Genomic DNA, 22,027 nt, shown 5'->3' with positions numbered 1-22,027 from the left:
AAAGGCACTGTATAGTTGATTTACTCCCGGATTGTTGGTCACCTTTGACTGTTATGATTGATTTTTGGGTGACGAAGCCGTAGCAGTGAAGGCCTAGGTAACTTAAATGAACGACTCTGCCTGATCACAAGCAGGTTTTTTGTTCACTAGCAGTTTTCGTTGGGGGTGTTGCAAGGTTGGATTTAATGGCTTGGAGCTTATGGAGGCTGCTATGAGCAGAAGTGGGGGGCAATATTTTGCTTCCTCCTTCCACTGTAGACCTCTGACCCTTCCCAACTATTTCTGGCCCCCAGGAGCAGCATTTTGGGTTGTAAATGGAGGCGGAGGTGAGGAAGTTGGGCGAAACTAGGACTGAGCCACTCAGTTCAGAAATACTTTTCCCTGCTGCTGTCAACAAAATATACTGAGTTAAAGATACAAGGTTGAATCTGAAATCTAAAGGCCAAACTTGGTGGTGTGTCAGGTGGCTCAGTTGGTACTTGCTGGTTGCTATAAAAATGAAAAATATTCGATTCTTGTGGACCCTGTACCATCAGATCTTGGTGCTGGGTGTTTTCTCAACTATTTTTTCTTCAGAATTCTGAATTCCAAATAGTATGTTTAAACTTGATCTTGCAGAATGCCGGCAACAAATGAACACAGTAATCTATTAGTTTACAAAATCCAATGAATACTTGTTTGGTAAGTGGCATTATTTGAAGGGCGTGCAGTAGAGCATGCAGTCACAGGACAACCGAAAGATAATACTAAAAGATTTTGTTAAAAGGTCATGTTTCTTACAGGCAAAATTAGCCTATAATAAATATTTCTAACAGGTTAATAAGCATGGTTCAAGCTGCAGAACAAATCAAAGGGTGTACAGCCAGATCCTATTCAAGCTCAAAGGTGTGTGCCCTTAGCATGTTTGAGTTGGTAAATATTACAGGTGCCATTCAGAAATCCCACTGAGTTCATTGATAGTGTGTGGAGCGCTTGGGTCATACTACCATACTGATAGCTGGTTCTGTTTGGTATGCTGCCCTCTTCTTTTTATTGTCTGGATTGGCCCTTGAATTGGGCTATGTTTGTTCTAGCAATGAGGAAGACCAGGCCTCTAAAATATCAGCTTTTCCTGCAAAGCTGAAAAGAAAAGGGGCTTCAGGTAAAAACATTCTGCAATGGAAGATGAGCTGCAGGTAAAACAGGTAGCTGGAAGAAGGCAGATTGTGGAGGATGAGAATTATTTGGCACTGGGTAGCTGGTTTCTCTAAGCTGCTATTTTCCTACAGCCCCTGCTTTTTAGTACCCTCTTCCTCAGTCTGCAGTGTTGGTTAACTCTGCATTTGCTCAGTGTAGCAGAATCCATCTATCACAAAGCAAGAGGCCAAAACTGTCTTAGCTTGTGGCAATCTATAGAGCCGTGTATAAATAGCAGCACTATTTACATACAGCTGCTTTGCTTGACCTTAGAAAACCCTGTCTTTTTTGTCTGAATACTAGTCAAGGTGGCCAGGAATAATTTAGAATGGAGCAGGCCACTGAGGGCTGAGAGAACCATGCAGTCAAACTGCTGTGCTGTTGTGTCAGAAACATACCTGATCTGTAAAACAAAGAAGAGTTAATACCACTGATGCTACTTTGCAGCAGGTGTTTGCAACATCAGCAGCCTGTGTTTTCTGGGTTGGATCCAACAAGCTTTTCTGCTGGAGAGGGAAAAAGGCAGTGCTGGAGATCAGGCAACCTTCATGTGCAAAAAACCATGTGGAGTGGGGCTGCAGAACTGAGCAACATTGAGTGAGAAAGCTGACTGGGTCCAACTCTCTTGTTTTCTATCCGAGTGCACCTTTGAACTCTGCTTTTATCATAAAAATTATAGCTCTCCTTTATGGGATAAATTTAGGCATTGTTATGTTTTTGTACGTTGCACTCATTTTCATAGTTTTACAGATGTAAATCTTTGCGACCTTGAACCTCTTAAATAAAGACAATACCTGGGGGCATAAATACCACATAGTAGAGAAAATATCAGGTGAAGTATCAAAGGCAAGTAACTCTAACCCCATGTGCATAGTTTTTTCATCTCTTGGGATTTCCAGCTTGCTGTTTCTTTTAGATGACCAAATCACAACCTCTCTTATAAGTAGCATGGGAATATTTACCTATTTGGAATATACTTGCCCCACTTTTCTACCTTGTATTTTCTTTTTTATCTTACTTCAGTGATATCCCACACTGGGGACCCATCGTGGCTTATGTTACTCTCCTTTCCTCCATTTTGTGCTCACATCAACCCTGTCAGGTAGGTTGAGGTGAGAGTGTGTAACCAGCTCAAGGTCATCCAGCAGCTTTCCATGTCTGCGTGGAATCTGAACTTGTGTTTCCCAGGTCCTAGTCTGACAGCCTAGCTGCTACACTACACTGGCTTTTGTGGGGGCTCACAAAATCCACGATGATGCTTTTTGCTAAGATAGAGGTTATTTTCGTGTCGTCTTCACAGTGCTCAAGGTCTTCCTAATACTCTGGGGGCTGTTTGTAGTTCTCAAAGGTGGAGCTGACCCCAGTAATAGGGTGCCAGGCATTGATCTGCCCTACAAAGGATGTATAGAACACTTCATGTACCAAAAGAATTAGTGATGCCACCATCTTCAAATAGAACAAGAGCACTTATCAACATCTCCCCTTTTCTCTGTATACATTAATTGCATACATCTGAGAAATACAAGTGAGTTGCAGACCCCTGACTTGGCTGTTTGGTACCAAACGAGCTGTCTTCTCCCCCTCCTTCTGAATAGCCATGTAGGGACAGCAGGACAAGGCATCAGCATACAGTCAGGTGGAGTTAGAATGCCAGTGGCCGTGCTTGGTAGTGATGGGAGGAAGGTTTTTAATGTAAGCCACTGCTAAGTTGTCCCCAAACAACCCTTTTCTGCAGGCACGCTCTGTACAGCATGGACAAGCCCTCTCTGCATGATTTAAAAAGAGCTGAAACATTGGAGGTAGTGTGCCTGTGCTTAAAACTCACATTTTGAACTCTTTATTTTTTTAAAAAAAGATCATTAAAGAGTTCACAGAGGGGAGTAGCTTTCTGTAGAATGTCAGTGTTGCCAGTCTTCAAATCAAAGAACTGGGAAGAATCTGAAGACTGTTCTGAAGGAAGATTTCCCCTCTCCCTCTTTTCCTCTGCTTTCCCATATCCTGTGAGTTTTACATGCTTGTGGGGGTGGGATTCTGTCAAAGCCATCTAAAGATTTTTCTCTAGTGTGCTGGAATTCTATTTAGACTGGGTTTAATTTTTCATCACAGAAGATAGTTTTGCTGCTCGAATGATAACGTTATGGAGGGAAAACCTGGAGCAGGTTCATAAGTAGTGTACCAAATGTGTTTGCTGGGCTTTTTCTCTCTCTGGCATTGCTTAGAGCTGCATTCATTAGGCTAAGACACATCACGTCTGCCTTCTTGATGGTACTTGGTTTAGTAATAGTTCTGATGCTGTTGTTAGCTGCTAGTGCAGTAAAGTTTCCCCAACAGCTTCTGTCTTTGCTCAGCCTGTTGAAGCTCTGGTTGTCTAATGTCTGAGATCTGGTTGTCTAATGTCAGCCACTGTTAGGGCACTGCTTACTTGCTGAGTAGCTTCCAATCAAACTAGTGAGACAGAAGTATTAGTCACCAAGGGAGGGTGGTGGTGGAAGGTGCTATCAAGTTGCATCCAACTAAATGGCGACCCCGCAGGGTTTTCAAGGCAAGAGAGGAACAGGGGTGGTTTGCCATTACCTGTCTCTGCATAACAACCCTGGACTTCCTTGGTGGTCTTCCATCCAAGTATTAACGAGAGCCAGCCTTTCTTAATTTCTTGGTGGTCTTCCATCCAAGTATTAACCAGAGGCAGCCTTTCTTAATTTCCAAGATCGGGCTAGCCTGTGCCATCCAGGTCAAGGAACCAGGGAGGGCTAGCCTGGGCCATCCAGGTCAAGGAACCAGGGAAGGTAGGTCCCTTTTATGTGGTGTCTAGAAAAAATGAAAGCCGAACAATTCCTCCTGGCATTGGGAGTTGCTCTTTAACTATTTCTGAGTTGCCTTTGGGCTGTGGGGATGAGTACTGAAGTTCTTAGCCTCTGATGAATGAATTGCAAGTAGGCCATCCCTGACCTGGATGGCCCAGGCTAGCCAGATCTTGGAAGCTAAGCAGGGTTGACCCCCATTAGTATTTGGATAGGAGAGCACCATGGAAGTCCAGGGTTGTTATGCTGACGCAGGCCTCTGAACCTCTGAACATCTCTTGCCTTGAAAACCCTACAGGTCATAAGTCAGCTGTGACTTGACGTCAGCACTTTCCACCACCATATACTAAACTTGGAGTGTCCCAGCCATCACTAAAGCAGCAACGTTTTGACCTAGGCCTACAGCTTCACTGCAACTTAAGGTGTTGTGCGTGGGGTATGGGGAAGTGTCCAGTTTTGTCCCATCTGAAGCCACCATTATCTTGCCTTTGTGGGCTGAGCATTTGAGTGGTGAATTCCTGGCTCTTGCGTGGAGACGTTGGAACCTCCTCCTGTCTTGGCACTGACCAGTGTTCTTAGAATCCACCATGAGGGTTGTGCTTATCAGCTCAGCCAGAGCTGAGCTGCTATACAAAGCTCTTGACTGCCCTGAGTTCTGACTATGTGTGTCTTCATTCTGCTTTTTGGGAATTTAGCCCTATTGCTTTGCCCTTACACCTCTGGTGCCCTCACACACCTGTTTCCTTTTCTCTGTTCATAGAACAGTGCATCAAATGCTCAGTTGTTTGGTTTGTTTGTTTTTAAATGCAGCCCACAGTTTCAGCAGGTTTATTATAAAACATGTGCATTTCATCATTAAGCCTTACCTTAATTGTGGAATACATTAATTCTTTTTCATAAGGTAGCTAAGCTAGACATGGCTGTGTGGCCATCTAAGCTGTGTGCCTATAGCACAGATTTGCCAGAGGGCCTAGAGTGCTTTGTTCTGCTTAAACTGAGCTGGATTTTTATGTATTGAAGCATGTCTAGAGAAACAAATGCACAGTGAGATTTTTTTTTTTCTTTAAGCATCTCCACATACACCTGGCTCACTCTCCTATGGGGTTAATCATGTCATTGTGTTCAGGGATCATCTAATAGCTTGTTTGCCAGCAGAGAAGTCTGTGGTGCTCTTGTGTGCATAAATTTCAGTAGCCCATTGCAGCATCCCATATTTCCAGGTGTCTTAAAATGGATCGTTCTCAGCCCTGGTAGTCTTTTAATCTTGTTTCAAAAAGTATGAAAGGTGATTGAATGTGATGATGTACTTAATTCAGTTGTGACTTGCTGATTTCATTGAACCCCTGGTCATAGAGCATCATGCCAGCCTGGAGCTACTTAACTCCTGCTTGCTTTGTCTGGAATAACTTCTTCACCTTGCAAGAGTACATGTGAACATTGCGGGGGGGGGGGAGCCATGTTGGTTATAAGTAGAAGTTGGAAGGTGTTGAGTGGTAACAAAAGGAATTAGGTTTTTAAACAGGCTTAGCTGGTTTATCCAGTGTCTAAAGGATCCTGTTTCTTTTTAGAAAACCTTATTACATCATAGTGTCATGCAGTAGTTCCCAAGAATCTGTTAATGATTTTTTACTTTTTTCCTAGATAACTATGGGTAGAATTCTGTAACAGCACCCCCAGATCATTGGTCCCTTCCCCCCACACACAGAGCTTATGTTTCCCTTTTTATAAACAGAAAAAAGTGAGTGCCTGATGATCATGGGACGCTATCCAGCACAGCAAAGAGGTTGTAATTCTCAGACACAGCATTCAAATGTCACATTTGCTTGCTTGCCGTGAGAAATCCTCTCTGGCTTTTCCATACCTAGTCCATTCCCCTCCCCGGTTGTTCACATATCCTTTTAATCTGACAGTTTTATATCTGAGGACACTTCTGTGCACCTGAATATTTTTCACAGATTTCCTTGGGCTGCCTCATCACTTGTCTGTCCCCAGCCAACCTGAGACCGCACAAAAGAGACCAGAAATGGTGCGGGCTGTGTGCGTGCTTGCCCATTCCTTCTTGGTTTTAATGACTTCTGATAGTAGATTTGGTCCCACAAATCAGTCTCTGTATTATGTGGCAGACTCACATTATGGACTTTCTGTCTTTTTCAAGCATGGGTATTCAAAGCAAAAATCTAATGTTATATATTCAAGCCACTGACAGTCTGGTGTCATTCTCTGAAACAAGACAGGAGGACCAGTTTACTGCCCAGGCAGCTGCCTGATGCACCCAGCTGGTATGTAGGGGGAGTAACAAGTGAAAAGGCTACAGGTGTGGTGCACCCATCATGCTCTTCTGTGCTGTTGCCAACAGGGGTCTGAGGAAGATGCTCTAGCTGGCTCGGCAAGTGTGGAGGAAAAGGTTTAAGCAGGAATTTCATGACTGGGTTGCAAACCTGCTGGCTTGGCTAGAGGGATTGAGCAATGCAGTACTTGTTGCAGTCCCACTTCCCTTGGAAACAAGGGAACAACAAATTTTAAGGTATAGAAAACAAGCTAGAAAGATGCCTTGCACTGACAAATTGGGGAACAATGAGTTTTAGGAGCAGTATTCACACATTACATATGCTTTTTATGGTTTAAGATATATTTGTGTCTTGAAAATGTTGGAAGCAGCCTTTGGAAAGGCATGGATGGAATGAGTAACGAAATTTAATCGTGTTTATTATGAGAATGCTGCTACAATAAGAATGCTTCCTAGAATATCACAGATGATTACATGGGAAAAGGAAAGGATTCTTTGATATCAGCATCTTGAATGAGAAGTGGCAGAAGCATGTTGTCTTTAGGGATGTTAGTGGATTGTGTTGAAAACATCTCAGGAAACACCACTCAAAGTGTGACGCAGCTGAAGTTTGCAATGTATTATCCAATGCCATCAAAATTTTGCATTTCTTAGCTCTCATTGATCCCAAAACTGCTTCCGGTCATCTATTCACGGTTTCTGCAGCCTTCCTGGGTTCTACTGGAAGTGGTAGATAGAGTGGAGTGTTGTCTGCATATTGGTGGCAACTCAGTCCAAATTTCTGGATGACTTCACATGGGTGTTAAAAAGCATGGGGCCCTAGATGGTACCTTTTAAGACCCCATAGGCCAGAGGTCAAGGGACAGAGCAGCAGTCCCCCAGCGCTACACTTGGAAACATGTCTTTGAGGTGGAGCTGAAACTGCTACAGAACAGTACCTCCCAGTCCCTACCCTGAAAAGTGGTCCAGAAGAATACCATGATCATTGGTATCAAAAGCTGCCAAAAGGTCCAGGAAAATTAACAGGGTCACAGTCCCTCTGTCGATCTCTTGGTGCAGGTCATCCACCAGAGTGACCAAGTCCCATATACAGATATCAATTTCTTTTTTTTGGCAATAACATGCTTAAAGAGTACTCTCCAGTCCCCTTTAATTTCTAATTATCTGTACAAGGTAGCCTAGATTGCATTGAAGAGGGGGAAATTGGGGGGGGGGGCACACAAGTAGACCATGTCAGTCTAAATTACCTGCTTCGTTTCATAGAGTTAAACACCTGCACTCACTCTCTCTTCCCTCCCTTCCCCACTCCTTTCAGTTTTGCGAATAAAATAGATGAATGGATGAAGTTTCCCCTGGAGGGTGTAAAGTCTCTGTTAATTGGAAGGGTGGGATGATTGTAATGTTCTTTTAATCTATAATTAGACCCTATCCTAAACTCAGTACAGGATATCCAGGTGATGGGAGTTAATGGTGCCTGGACCTTCAATTACTGCGCCTAGCTTGGTGTGCTCTTGAAAGAAAGCCTTTGTTTCTGCTGCTTGTGATTTCCCACAGGCTCTCTTCGACCATATGGCATGCAAGCAGAGTGTGTACCCACCGGCACTGCTGATGTGTGCATACTGATGTCTGATATTGCTTGACTTATTAAAAACAGGCACTCTCGATAACTTGAAATGAAGTGGAAGGACGTTTCATGCTTCTGTAGGCTGGAATGACCAGAGGAGGCAGCGGCAGAATCTAAGAATTGTCCCTGTTCTTCCTGGTTTCATGCAAACAGGAGGAGTCGAGAGGTTATGGTTATGTGCTGCCCAAATCGGGGAGGTCTGCAGGAGGTAGAACAGGGCTACATTCTCTTTTTCTTCCCTACTTGCATGTGGGAAATAGGTTCATGGTTGGCTCTCCTTGCTGGGAGCAGCTATAATCTTTGCTTGGCTTCTGTACTGGAATGTAGTCTGGGAATACCCTGTCTTTCTGAGCAGCAAGCAGAATATAGTATATATGTTTGTCGTACAGTGTGTCTTGGGACACAGGGAGCTTCTGTATCTGCAACGTAATAATCGTGGATGTGCACTCCTGTGGCCTACCTCCAGTTGCATACTCTTACCCCTGCCTGCCTGTAGTAACTCCATTGATATTGTGACTATAATAAGTGCAGAACATGATGAGCTTGTGATCCTATAACAGTGGCCATGTGTTGATACTAGGAAGGAGTTTACTGAAGGCCTTGTGCTGATCAAGCCTGTAAATGGGAATGGGTTGCTACATGGTTCTTTGGGTGGTCTGCTGGTATTCTGCAGCTATCCTGCACTTCCTTATTCAGTACTTTTTAAAAGGTGCTTCTTTGTATGGGGGAATATTTAAGAACATAAGAGACGCCAGTGTTGGATCAGGCCGAAGGCCCATCCAGTCCAACACTCCTTCACACAGTGGCCAAAAATACCAGGTGCCATCAGGAGGTCCACCAGTGGGGCCAGGACATTAGAAGCCCTCCCACTGTTGACCCCCCCAAGCACCAAGAAGACAAAGCATCACTTGCCCCAGAGTCCCTATCTATACCTTGTGGCTAATAGCCACTGATGGACCTCTGCTCCATATGCTTATCTAATTCCCTTTTGAAGCCGTCCATGCTTGTAGCCGCCACCACTTCCTGTGGCAGTGAATTCCATGTGTTAATCACTCTTTGGGTGAAGAAGTGCTTCCTTTTATCCGTTCTAACCCGAATTACATTTATGTCCTGCCTTTCACTTGAGGCAGTGTATATGGAGAGTTCCCTTCCTGACTAGATATAGACTTGTTTAGTCAAGGCTTGAGCTGTTTAGAACAAACCCTTTTTCAAAATCGCTTACTTATGGTCTAATATCAGCCTGCCTTGTCAATTGCCTTGACAAATCTATCACTATGATTCTTCCGCTTGTGTACAATGGGAATAAACACCATTAAATTAATGAGATAAGAACCAACATTTTAAAAGGTAAGTTCTTACTGTTGATATCATGCCTTGTGAAGAAGTTGGGTTAATAGCTAATACTGGGAAACGTCTGTTTCAATTTCTGAAGGATAAAAGATTATTTCTTTCCTGTAGCTTATGAATGGCACTTGTAATATAGAAAGTTATTAAACTTTCTTATATACTTTATTTCAGTGTTTGCTGTTTCACCAAGCTTGAAAATAGCTCCATAGTCTAAGGCAAATTGGACAAGAAATATCAGTTGTTTATAGCTTTGGAGGCTATAGAGTATGCACAAACATGATTTATCCCTCTGAAAATACATCTGGATACAGCAGTTCAGCTAGAAGAACACACATGCGGGCTGTGTCTGTGGTGTACGAAGTGGATTATATTTTCGGAACAGATGGTTTTAACTAATGTATTCCTTTGAATTACAGAAAGTTGTTTGTGGGTGGCCTTGATTGGAGCACTACACAAGGTAATGACCTTCATCAAAGCATGAACTTTACAAAGAACTCAAAAAAAACACAAAACCCCACCACCACATTTGAAGTTCAGGTCCCTCCTTCTATTTAGAAGCAACACTTTGTGTTTGCATGTTGTCTTTTCTTTCTTCCTGCCGTCCGTCATAAAGCCCCATCCCAAATCACCTGGGGTTTTCCCAGAGGGGCAGTACAGCCAGAAAAACATAAGTCTTGCTTCCCACCTCCTCGGCGTTCCCCAAGAATTAGGTCTCTGGGGTAACGTCAGCTTCCCCCTCCCAGTACTGCAGGCCAAGGTGGTGATTGATGTGTCTTATAACAAGACTCAAGAAATAATGCTTTAGTGAACCTCCCTAAGAGTATGCAGTAGGATTTGAGTACATCAGCACTCTTGCCTTTACCAGAAAGCCATCATTCTGTGGACCTACTGATTTATTTTGAACAGAATTTCCATACTTCTCTAAGTGTTGAATGGCTGGAAACGCATTTTAAGGTAACCAAACTTTTACACATTTCGATTTCCCAAAAGTGAGACCTTCCTGTTCTCAGCCTTGAATGTGTTATCCATAAGTTGTCTTGAGACAGCACATTAATGGGGGAAGCTTGTAGCTCCATTCATTTCCACCTTTACCAACATCCCGTTTCTTGAGAGATACTTAGTTCACAACAAGCATGCATGTATGTTTCTTTTTTTTTTACTCTAACAGAAACACTCCGTAGCTACTTTTCCCAGTATGGGGAAGTTGTCGACTGTGTAATAATGAAAGATAAGACAACCAATCAGTCACGAGGATTTGGATTTGTCAAGTTCAAAGATCCCAACTGTGTGGGGACCGTCCTGGCCAGCAGGCCCCATACATTAGATGGACGAAATGTAAGTCTGCTGCATACTGGGGGCGGGGATGGGGAGGGAATGTAATTGCGTGTTGACTTGACTGCCTCAACAGCGAAATGCTTTAGTTAGTGACCAGGCTTTTCAGGTTTGATGGTATTTGATGCCAAAACTTGGTACATTTCAGCTTTTAGAGAACCATTCAGCTTTCATCCTGTTCTGGTGAACCTGTTTCTTACATATCTGATCATAATGGGAAATGTGGAGAGGATCCTCCCCGCTAGGACTGCGAGATGACCCCTTCTGTTTTTATAATTGTGACCATCCCCAAAGAATCCTTTTATTTGTGCATGCCAAGATAAGTGTAATGGTAGCTGTTTGTCCTGTCTTTTTTTGTCAGAGAGGCCTGCTTTGTGACAGGTGGCTGCTGCAAGATAAAAATGGGGGAGGGCAGAGCCACGTGTGCTGCGCTGAGCTACAGGGAGAAAGGGCGGGGTTAACCACTTAGTAGATAAAAGTGCCATTCCATTACAAAACAAGGCCACCTTGCAAATCAGCCCATAAATATTATTTGTCCTTTTACTGATCTGTACCATTAAAGACACATCAGCTTTCTGAAACAGAGAGAACCTACTCTCTTCCAAATATACAAAAAGATTCCTGGGCCTGGTTGCTTATTGGGCTTTCTCTCTCTGGCCACAGGTGAGTAGCCACTGATAGCACTGCAATAAAGTAGCCAGTAGCTTGGCCACGGGCTTGTCTGGCCCTAGCTTTGTTCTGATCGAGATTCTTCTACTAGTAAACTCTGGTTTTCCCTGAGACATAGTGGCTCCGTGCCAAATTGCAGCCATGGTTTCCTCTGTTGGAGAGGAGCTCTCTCTCCACTAGTTCACCCAGACTGCTCTGTGGGTTTCTTAGATAAATTTCAGCCATCCTGGAAAATTGGGACACACAAAGGGGGCAACTGCTGGTACTCAGCAGCTGTCTTGTTGAGCACCGCTATGGGGCAGATTGGTTTATCACATTTATAGCTGTATCTTGTAAGGCCACCAGTAGTTTTTTCCTGGCAGTCTGCTTTACGCTGTCACCTTGTTTAACAGATTGATCCAAAGCCCTGTACCCCTCGAGGGATGCAACCAGAGAGAACACGACCAAAGGAGGGATGGGTAAGAGAACCAATTGACTTCGCTATGCCGTGTTTTGAGCACTGATTCCCCTGTATACCCTGACAGAAATGTTGAGGCTTTCACCCCTTGATCTGTCTTACCCAGATTTTGAGGAGCTTTGTCAACAAGCTTGAAGCAGTAGGTGAGATCCATGTGGATCGACAGAAACCAGTTGAGCCCTTGGGACTGGGACTGGCTTGCCAGATGCCATTGCTTGTTGAAAGTGACTCCAGTGTATACCCGGTTGGATTTCCATCTGACCATAGTAGCTGTGCTCTTGAGCGCTCAGCTGATCTTGTAGCTCCCTGTGAGGAAGGTTGGGGAAGTGTTGCCTGTCAGTTTGACCCTAACGTGCTACTTGATCACAGATGGGCATGTCAAATGCTGTACGTAAGCACCAAGATAAGTTGAGTGCAGAATCTGGTTTGGAAAGGGATCAGGCTGTCTGTACTAATGTCTTCAGATGTCCTTGGCAGTGGAAAGTCCTGTCAAGTCTCAGCCGACTTGGTGGCCCTGTAGGGTTTTTAAGACTAGAGGCAAACACAGATGGTTTGCCATTGTCTGCCTCTGCATCCTGACCCTGGTATTCCTTGATGGTCTCCCATCCAAATGCGGATCAGGGCCAACCCTGCTTAGCTTCTGCGATCTGGCAGAATTGAGCCATCCAGGTTGGGGCTCAGATGTCCTTACCCAACAATTTTTAATGCTTGTTTTATTTGTAAGCCTCTTTTTCAAAGAATCGCCCATGACAGCATACAGAAATACGTATGATATTCACTAACTCAAACACAACACCCCCAGAAAACAAACAGACCAGGAAAAGGATTAATGAATAAATATCTTACCTGAACAGTCAAAGACAGGAGGTGATGGAGTCAAGTGGGCCTCACTCGGGAGATCATTCTGTAATGATGTTGCCGTGATGGAGAAAGAACTGCACGATGCCCTAAAAAATGTCACTTTGTGAAGCAGATTTCGGCCGTTATTTTCATTGTTCCTCTCTTGCGGTGATGTAACTTTTTCCAGATGTGACTGATAAATATCTCTGCTTACTGATTACATCTGGCTAAAACGTCTCATCTCTTGCTGAAATGTGGGTCAGGGCCATTGGGCCCAAAGGACCTCATCTGTTCTCCAGTTCCCTCTGAACTCTACCATCCAGCCTCAAGCCTTTCTCATGGCAGCAGCCGACTTAGTGTCCGGGGAGATCTTTCCCTCCTGATCTTTCCCTTCTGCGTCCTGCCATTGTCAGTCCAAACCTCAGCTGGCCGGAAGGGACAGGCAGAATGAACGGGGGGAGGGGGGAGGCCTTCGGAGCCAGAGCTGACCCTACAAATTGCCGGGCAGTTGGAAGCATCATTTGATCCCAGTCTGTGCTTTTACTCGTTATAGTAGCAATGGATAGTTGCGCGTGGTGCCAGACATCCAGCTGGAGCACCAAGTAGGTTGTGGTTGCTTGCCGTCACACAGCATGCTCCCCCCCCACCCCCCGGGAAGAAAACCTCACAAGGCAATGTCAGTGTTAATGAGGCGTTTTTCTTTTTTTTTCATCCCAGCAGAAAGGATCCAGAAATGACAATAAATCGAATAAAATTTTTGTTGGTGGAATCCCTCACAACTGTGGTGAGACGGAGCTCAGGGAATACTTCAAAAAGTTTGGAGTGGTGAGTTACCACGATGTTTGGGTGGCAGTTTCTTGGAAGCCGCTTCATTCACTCCCTTTTTTACCTCGTGATCCTCAAAGTGACTTCAAAAAGTTTGGAGTGGTGAGTTACCAGGATATTGGGTGGCAGTTTCTTAGAAGCCGTTTCATTCACTCCCCTTTTTACCTCGTGATCCTCAAAGTGGCATTTTATGCCTGGTAAATGATTGTTTCTTGCCATTGGTTAGGAAAGGGCTTCTGGCTCTATCGTACACAGTTTTTGGAATGACCAATCCAGCATTTCCCCCCAAAAGAAGTGCTGTTTTGCAAGCCCAATGCTGTCGATTTGCCATCAGCAAAAGGTCGTGAAGTACAAAGTTGAGAACGTTTGCTCTGTCTTTACCACATCTCTGCATACACTTGACTTGAATGAGATCAGTGAAATATGTCCCAGGACAAACCATTCCTTAGGCAAGCTCTATCTGTAAAATCATTTGATGAACTGTTCTCGCTGCTTTCACATTCTGTTAATTTTTTTTATTCAGAGGGAGCCTTGGGTTGGGGGGTGTTTAGCAGCCTCCAATCATATCTAATAGTCAAGTGTGACCTAATCTGTGGATACTTAAATCCGTGGATCGAGCACACACTGATTAAAAACAACATAGTTCGGCAAACTTGGGGAACTCCCCAAGTTTACAGAAAAATCTGAAAAGGTTTAAGAAATACATTTGGGAGGTTTAACACCCCCCCCCCCCAATAAAAGCATTGTTTGCACATGAGGTATTAATTTTTCCTCTGTCAGATGGTGACATTGGGGAGGGCAAGAAGCCATGGTGGGCCTGGTGGTGGAGGTTGAGAGCCACATGAGGCTGGTTGGCAGTGTCAGCAACCGTGAGGAGTGGGGGAGAGAAGAAGAAGAGATTGGATTTATACCCCACCCTTCACTACCCGAAGGAGTCTCAGAGTGGCTTACAAACTCCTTTCCCTTCCCCTCCCCACAACAGATGTCCTGTGAGGTAGGTGGGGCTGAGAGAGCTCTGACAGAAATGGCTCTTTTTCAAGAACACCTCTGACAGAACTATGGCTTGCCCAAGGTCATCCAGCTGCTGCAAGTGGAGGAGCGGGGAATCAAACCTGGTTCTCCCAGATTAGAGTCCGCTCGCTTAACCGCTACACCAGACTGGATCTCTTGGTGAGAAGCCTCGGTGAGCCCAGTGGATGAGGCCAGGAGCCACACAGGACTTGCTGGCAGTGGGGGCGGAGGAAGAAGCCTTGGCAGACCCAGCAACGGAGGCTGGGAGCTGCACCAGGCCCAGCATCACGTTGGTTGTGTGTGGGGGAATAAAGCCCGGGAAGGGATCCCCCCAGGAATATTGTGGGTCCCTGCTTGTATCTTCTGATAGTTCACTAAGAGCCAACCCCTTGTGCATAACAAAAGTGCCACAGCAGGGCTGGCCACAACCCTAATGGAGATCCTGGCATATCTAGGAGAAACCTCAGGCATGCTGAAAAATGTGAGATTTCAAATCAAACCTATGAAAGGAGGGGGGAATCCCCAATAAAGAGCAGAAACAGGACTGCTCTGCTGTAGACTCCTGGTATCTTGAAAACAGAGCATAAAAGCACACCCAGACTGTCCCTTTATCTGTAAGGTTTAGGGAAGCAGCGTTGCAGTGTTCCCCAGTCTCTCCTTGACATTTCTCCTCCAGGAGGAATCTGCAGTGGCATGATTGGTGAAAGGCAGGAGCAGGGCTCCTTGCCCACTCAGTCTCTCAGCAACTGTGTTTTCAGGCAAGCTCCTTGTTACTACTTTTGCCGTGGGAGAACGGGAAAGCCAGTAGAATGAGACAGCTGGAGGGGGGAAAAGGGGATTTCCCTCTCTGTGATTTCCCATTTAGAAGCAAACTGTCTGCCAAGCAATGCCTTCTATCCCACATGGAAGTACAGTTCGGTTTCCTTAAGTGTGCACCATCTTACTGGATTAGTGCAAATTCTCTGGTTAGCGTAACAAATAAAGTAACAGAAAGAACTATGTCATCCCCCCCTCGGGGGGGGGGGTTGTCTGCAAATGACTTTTACTATTATTTTTATTTTCCAAGCACCTAGGTAAAGGTAAAGGTTCCCTTGCTCGAAAGCCAGTCGAATCCGACTCTAGGGTTGCGGTGCTCATCTCCGTTTCAAAGCCGAAGAGCCAGCACTGTCCGAAGATGTTTCCGTGGTCATGTGGCCGGCATGACTAAACTCCAAGGTGCATGGAACGCTGTTACCTTCCCACCGAAGTGGTACCTATTTATCTACTTGCAATTTCTTGCTTTCAAACTGCTAGGTTGGCAGGAGCTGGAACTAGAGATGGGAGCTCACTCCGTCATGCAGCACCCGGGTCTCGAACTGCTGAACTACTGACCTTCCACAGCCTGCAGTTCTTAAGCAATCTAACCACCTAGTTTTGCCTTAAAAAAAAAAAAAAAGAACTTTAATCATAACAGCAAGCTTTTAAAATAGGATTCCATTAATCCAACAGAGTCTATTTAATCTTAACAGCAGTGGCTCAGGGGGTTAAACTTAAAGCTGGGAGTGTTACCAGCATATGCAGAGAGTGTATAGTGTAAGCTTCATATCGCTTTTCCCACACTGGTTAAGACTTCTGTGACTTTCCAGTCTTTAACTTCAGTGTGGTGTCGAGGGCATCGGGCTGATCGCAAAAGAGAGGCCGTGGCTATTGTTCAGCAAAACAGTAAATAGTGGTACGTTACTTGATTCACTAGTTTATTTTATTGCATTAGCCTAAGAGCCACGGGACGTGGTATGTTATAGTGTGATTGGGTTTTGGGGAGCTGGTATTGATGAGGTGTGTCCGCCTTTAGTTTGTGAGAGAAAGGTGGACTGTAAATAGTGTAAAGACATAAACTAGTTCTCATTGAGCACAGAATTGCCTACTTCTACCAGAGCTGTTTGAATCGTGTACTTCACCTGCCTTCTTCCTCTCCAGTGTTCTGGGAATAGGTCCCAGCTTACGTGAACATCCACGCTTCCATGTTTTGCACCATTTCTCAGATTTTCAAACCAGTTCAGAAGCCTCGGCAGCAGCATCAGGAAATAGCGTGAAAGTCATGGGGGGTGGGGTAGACAGGAAACAGGACCCGCTGGAGGTAAGAGGAGAACAGGAGTAACTTTGAAGGCTGTTGGAGGGCCAGCCCTTGTGAGCATTGAATGCCCTGGCCAGCTGTCCTAGTAGTTTCTGAACCATCACCTGCCCATCACATTCCTGTTTCTCCAGACTTCTCTCATTGGGACTAGCAACCTGCCCCCCCCTTTTTTTAAGTAGGAAGATTTTAATTCTTGGGGTGTCTGCAGAAACTCAAGCCCCACATAGTCTTGGCCAAAGTCTAGAGCTGAATGCTGACTGCTGTCCCAGAACACTCCTGTTCCTAAACTTTAGCTGGGTGGCATTTTTGGTACATTTCAGGGGGGTGGGTAAAACCATGAGAACAAGCTTGTCAGGGTGGTAGTGTAGGTGGCTGAGTAGTACAGATGCAGGTCGAGACATGAGCCCTGGCAGTCAACACAGGCCAGTGGGCCACTTCAAGCCTTCCATGCTCACCCCCCAAAACGGTTTATGTGTAGAGGCCTCACACGGGGGGGGGGGGGGGGGGGGGGAGATGAGGTATGGCCTCCCAGAACCAGAGCCGGGAACCTCTGTAGGCTGTGCATATAAGTGCAATTCAGGATCTCCCCACAGGCTGCAACGGAATGGCTGAATGAGTCACTTTCAGCCAGCAGCTTTATTGCAAAATCAAGTTTGCTGAAGTTTGATACCTGAATGTAAGTTGGATTTGCAATGTGCTAGCGAAAGGCTGGTTTTTGAAAAGTCAGCAAGCAAACATGAGCATGTTCAGCAGTTGATGAGTTTTGCCCCGGTGAATCTGAAAGCTGGCGCTTTGGAGATGGTGGGGTGGGGCAGTTAATTCTGTTTAGTACCCACCCATTTCCATTCATGCTTGGTAATATGAATCCTGCCAAAAATGTCGCCCCCCCCCCCCAAATGAATAACAAAATGTCATGCTGGGAGAATTTAATTGTATCCCTTCATCTCTTCTCTTAAAAACAAATCTAGCTTGCCACCTAGTGGTGCATAATGCTAAAAAAAGCTAAAACTTTTGCATGCCAGACAATCTTAGGATCTCTTGGCTATTCTACATACAATGCCCTATGATCATTAAAATTATTGCACAGCTCCTTTTTTTGCTCCCAAAAGACTCTCAAGGAGGAAATTATGGCTTTCTTAAATGCTGCCTAAACCTTTGCTGGTGCTAGTCAGATTTTTCCCCCCAACTCCAGCAGCACCACTCCAGGGAAATTTTGAGAGCCAAAGAAGAGGTTAGTGAGCAGATAATTTTGAATTTGGGGAGCAGAGTCCCTCCCTCTTAGACAGGTGCAGCACCTTGCAGCTGGTCTGTATGTCTTAGACTGGCGGGGTCTTCCTTCTGACCAGGCTTATACAACCAAGTTAATTATTATACAAATACAATTGATGGGTAAAACTTTTTGACCTATGGACCATACGTGTTTCGGCCCCTTCGGGCCTTCCGCAGTGGTGTATATTCTTTATATTACAATGACACACATCCAGAAATACACACATAAATTTTTTAGTGTTATACACACACACACACACACACACACACACACTTGTAGCAATTGGAAAAGCATATAAGAAAACAACATCTGGTCATATGACCAGATGTTGTTTTCTTATATGCTTTTCCAATTGCTACAAGTTTGTATAGTAGGCCATAGATGGTAGCCGTACCAATTCTTCAAATTATTCTGGTGTCAAAGATTCCATTTGTCAGGATGTGTGTCACTTCCATCAAAGGTAGTGGTCAATAGACTTAGACTATTTCTTTTAACCGCAGTATGTTTTAGCTATGTGTACACCCTAATAAATATTTGTATATTTTTTATATAATATAGTCGTTAGCTTGACCCACTTAGTTCGCAGCTGATTTTGGGTTAAGCCTCCCCCCTTTCCCCCCCAGTTTCTAAAAGGGCAGTTTAGACAGCTCAAAATAAGTGTCATCCTCTTGAAATCACAGTGTCTCATCTCATTTGTGGGTTTTAGTGCCACGATTGCTGTAAGCGAGTTGGGGGTGGATGCAAATTTGGGGATGTTACCTCTGAATCTGCAACCACTTGCATTGTGGAGAGTCCTCAGACTGTGCAGTAACATTTGATTACGCACTGTCTGGGATGGTTTAGAGAGAGTCTCAGCAGAGAGATCAGTTTATTTATCAACTGGTGATGATTCCAGTATTGTGTGTGACATTAATCGATCTCTAGCCCTTGGTCTTCGGGGGGGGGGGGCTTCCTCCTATTCTACCAACTTCGTTCAGCCCCTGAAACATCCCTTGAGCATGTAAACAAATCAGAGGTAAGTGGTCATTAGCACAGGCAGCTGTTGATGTGAACAGACGTTTGATCGTCTTGGGGAAATTGGGCTGCTTGAGACCATTAATGGGATCCCGTGAAAGCATGCCTAATGTTTGTTTGGTCCTCTACATCAGGTCTCCTTCTCCAGAAATGCTTTGCTTCTCACTTTTTCCTTGTATGCATTATCCCCCCCCGCGCGCGCAGTTAATCAAAGCCTCTCTAGGCGAATTTTGAAGAGGGACAGACATAGTCATGTATACAAATGGGGCCTTGTTTCTTAAGTCTTCTCTTTTGATGGTTGGTCCTGTGTTATTTGCATTCCCAATTATCTACCTTCTGAATTTTTATTTATTGTATTTTATATGTTTGGCACCTCATGCAAGAGCACGCACTGGTTTTCTGGATGGGAAACTCCTTGCCAGATGTTTAGTGTATTGTTCTCCAGCAGATGGATATTGACAGCCGTGTGTCCCCCATTTAATTGTGTTTGTGTGGCTCAGTTCTGGAAAACCAGTCCATCTAGCTGCTGCTGCTGCTGTCCACCTTCCTCTGGTAGCATCATTAGTAGCATTTCCCCCTTTTTTTCCAGGTCACTGAAGTGGTAATGATCTATGATGCAGAGAAGCAGCGGCCCCGAGGTAAAGGAGAATTTAATTTGTCCTTGAAATTTCTTTATCCTCTTCCTCTAGTCAGATGGCAAACTCTCACATCCTCCCCTCCCTTCCCCCCAAAAAGCAGTTTTATATATTTGTTGTGTACATTGCCTCAGGAAATTTCACTTAACTATTCACTTCATGTAGTCTTTTCATGCTATTTTATCTGGTGTATGCGCTTTTGAAGTTGGATGTTACATGTTCATCTCCCCCAACCGGGTGTTTTTCTTAACAAAAAGGTAACACCTGAATTAAGATGCTGGCTTCAGACAGCAAAATAGAAAAGTGAGGAGGGAGTAGCAAGCTGGTTCCTAGATTTCTGCCCTCTTCCTTTCCCCCAAAAAAGCAGCCAGGTCCATTTTTCAGGCTTGCAATTATCTCTAGATGTGGTTTTATTGTCCCCCCCTTTTTTTGGGGGGGGGGTCCAGTAACTGGAGCTGATATTCATAGTTTAAGAACCCATGTTGATGAACTGCTGCTTGAAAAATGCTTTGGCTGAAGATCTCTGCCATCCCTCGTTTTTGTGTCAAAGGGAAAACAGCTTTCCCCCAAGCCAGTACAGACTGAGTAATAAGCATGTCTTGTCATCTTCAGTCCCAGGGAAGTAGCTGCTGTGTTGTCCAGAATTCCATTGCAACAGTCACCTTTCTGTTGACTCTCAGAGGCAGTATTTTAAAAATGTCATCAATGTGAGTTGTGCCCAGCCACCCCATAGCATGTTGAACATGCTGGAAAACAGTTTGCCATCTGGACTCTTCCACTCCTCCCTCCTTGACTCCATTATTTAAAGCAATATGTCAGTTCTTCACTTCATATTTATTAAGCTGTTAAGTCTTAGTTTTTATTTTTAATTTAGACATACATCCTTAGTGGCATATTTAAGTGTTTCATAGTAAAAGTACAGTAAACATTAAGTTCTTTCTCCCCTCCCCCTCCTTTTTTTCTCTCTGTGAACTGTTTTGTGATTAATATCTCTTTAGATTTCTTCTCTCTAGGTGATAATTTATCACAGAGGTACAGGCCATTTCCACAAACCAAGGCGGGACCGGGCTTTGACTTTATTGGAGTATAAACGAAGTTTCAATATTTGGGAAAGGGAAGCAGGGGAGCGGCTGATTTTATTTTGATGCCTTCATTCGTTTTGCGACGGCTTTGCCCTGTTTCAACAGAAAAATTTACTGACAACACAAAAAGCAACACCTTTTTTTTGGGGAGGGGGGCTGTTTAGGTGAGATTTAAAAATAAAATAGTGAAGGCAACAGAAATTTGCTCCACTGGGCAAAACCTCTGCTTGGCCACTCTGAACAACAACGTGTGATCTTGTGAGTCAAGTCTGTACACAGTCTAGCCTTTTGGCTTGCCCACTGATGAAGCAAGGAATTCTGAACATTCTTCTCTCCAGTTATGGCTCTTGTATCATTTTTATTTTGTAAGCCTCCCCTAATTTTTTTTTAAAGGCCTGCTTCACACACATAACTACTCCCACTACTTGCAAATGGCAAGCAGGGGGGAAATGGCAGTCTTTTTTGCCAAATGCAGCTCAAAAACCTTGGTGCCAAAGAGCAATAGCAATGCTGGTGACTCTACCCACAGGTTCCATGTTGCAACTGGTGTGGGCAGTGCCAGTTATGAAACACAAGGCAGGGCTGCCGTCCAGGTTACAGGGGCACAGCATAGATCCGGTCTTGCTTCGAAGCCTGTGACATTCTCCCTGGCTGGGCATGCTCCATTGAGCAATGTGTTCAGGTTATCGGTAGCTGTCTTGAGTATGCAGCTCACGCCCACTTGTCACATGCACAGTTTAGCCACTCTTATGGAGTGCCCACAGCTCCATGAGCCTGTGATTTCTCTTCACTTATCACAAGTGCCATATCAAAATCAGACCCTTGATCAAAGAAGGCTTCTGTAGTTTTTATCACTTGTCACTCTGAATACCATTTGCCATTTTATCCCCAAATGTCTCACTTCCATAACTGGCAAGCCTGCCTAGATGTGGACACTGAGGGGACCAGTTCTTTACCCACCTCATGTCCTCCTTTCGCCAGGGGGAAGGCAGGCATATAAGTAGTTTAAAGAAATGATTTCTAGCTAGGCTCAGTCAAATACTTCTGCTCAGTGTCTCATTCTGTAAAATACTGTCAAGTATTTTGCAGTTTCTTCTTTTACTTTGAATCTTTGTCTTGTTTGCATTTGTTATTTTATTGCTCTACATAGAGTTCAGGAAGCTTTACATAGAATCCCTCCTCCTAGTGCCTCATTTCCCTTTTTATAGAGAGGGCATTTGGGCTGAGTGGTTGTTGTTGCAAGCTTATTACTTGGTGCTTCCAACACTAAATCATGGCTTCAGTCCAGGCTTCTTAAGCCCTAATATTCTTCCAGCCACTTCACCCAGTATGGAATTATGAGGACTCGTGTTTTCCCACTCTGTCCTCGCAACAAAACTGTGAGGGCATGTTGGGCTGGTAGTAACTTGCCCAAGACCGCCCCAGTGTGCTTTGCAATTTGAGCTTTGATCTCTTGGGGCCGAGTCGTTAATGTATTTTTCTGCAAACCTGAGGACTTCGGAAAGAAAGAGATTGGAGCTCTTGGACTCCTATGTGTTTTGCAT

At 44.6% G+C, this 22,027-nt stretch overlaps 1 protein-coding gene across 4 annotated transcripts in view; it reads left to right on the top strand.

Annotated features, from left to right (window-relative positions):
* The window catches only part of DAZAP1 (DAZ associated protein 1), a 45,393-nt gene that overhangs the window by 5,237 nt on the left and 18,129 nt on the right, over positions 1-22,027 (top strand). For 3 of the 4 annotated variants that reach the window (XM_015417522.1, XM_015417519.1, XM_015417521.1), the window contains exons 2-6: positions 9,652-9,692; positions 10,404-10,570; positions 11,629-11,694; positions 13,251-13,358; positions 19,356-19,404. In XM_015417522.1, coding sequence (XP_015273008.1) covers positions 9,652-9,692; positions 10,404-10,570; positions 11,629-11,694; positions 13,251-13,358; positions 19,356-19,404 — 431 coding nt within the window. The remainder of the gene's footprint in view (positions 1-9,651; positions 9,693-10,403; positions 10,571-11,628; positions 11,695-13,250; positions 13,359-19,355; positions 19,405-22,027) is intronic. The other variant, XM_015417520.1, reaches the window with a different exon arrangement.

This window comes from Gekko japonicus, unplaced genomic scaffold (genome assembly GCF_001447785.1).
Source record: "Gekko japonicus isolate JY-2015 unplaced genomic scaffold, Gekko_japonicus_V1.1 scaffold4352, whole genome shotgun sequence".
Lineage (NCBI taxonomy): Eukaryota > Metazoa > Chordata > Lepidosauria > Squamata > Gekkonidae > Gekko > Gekko japonicus.
Note: the sequence above shows the minus strand (reverse complement) of the source record. Positions and strands in the feature narration are given on the sequence as shown.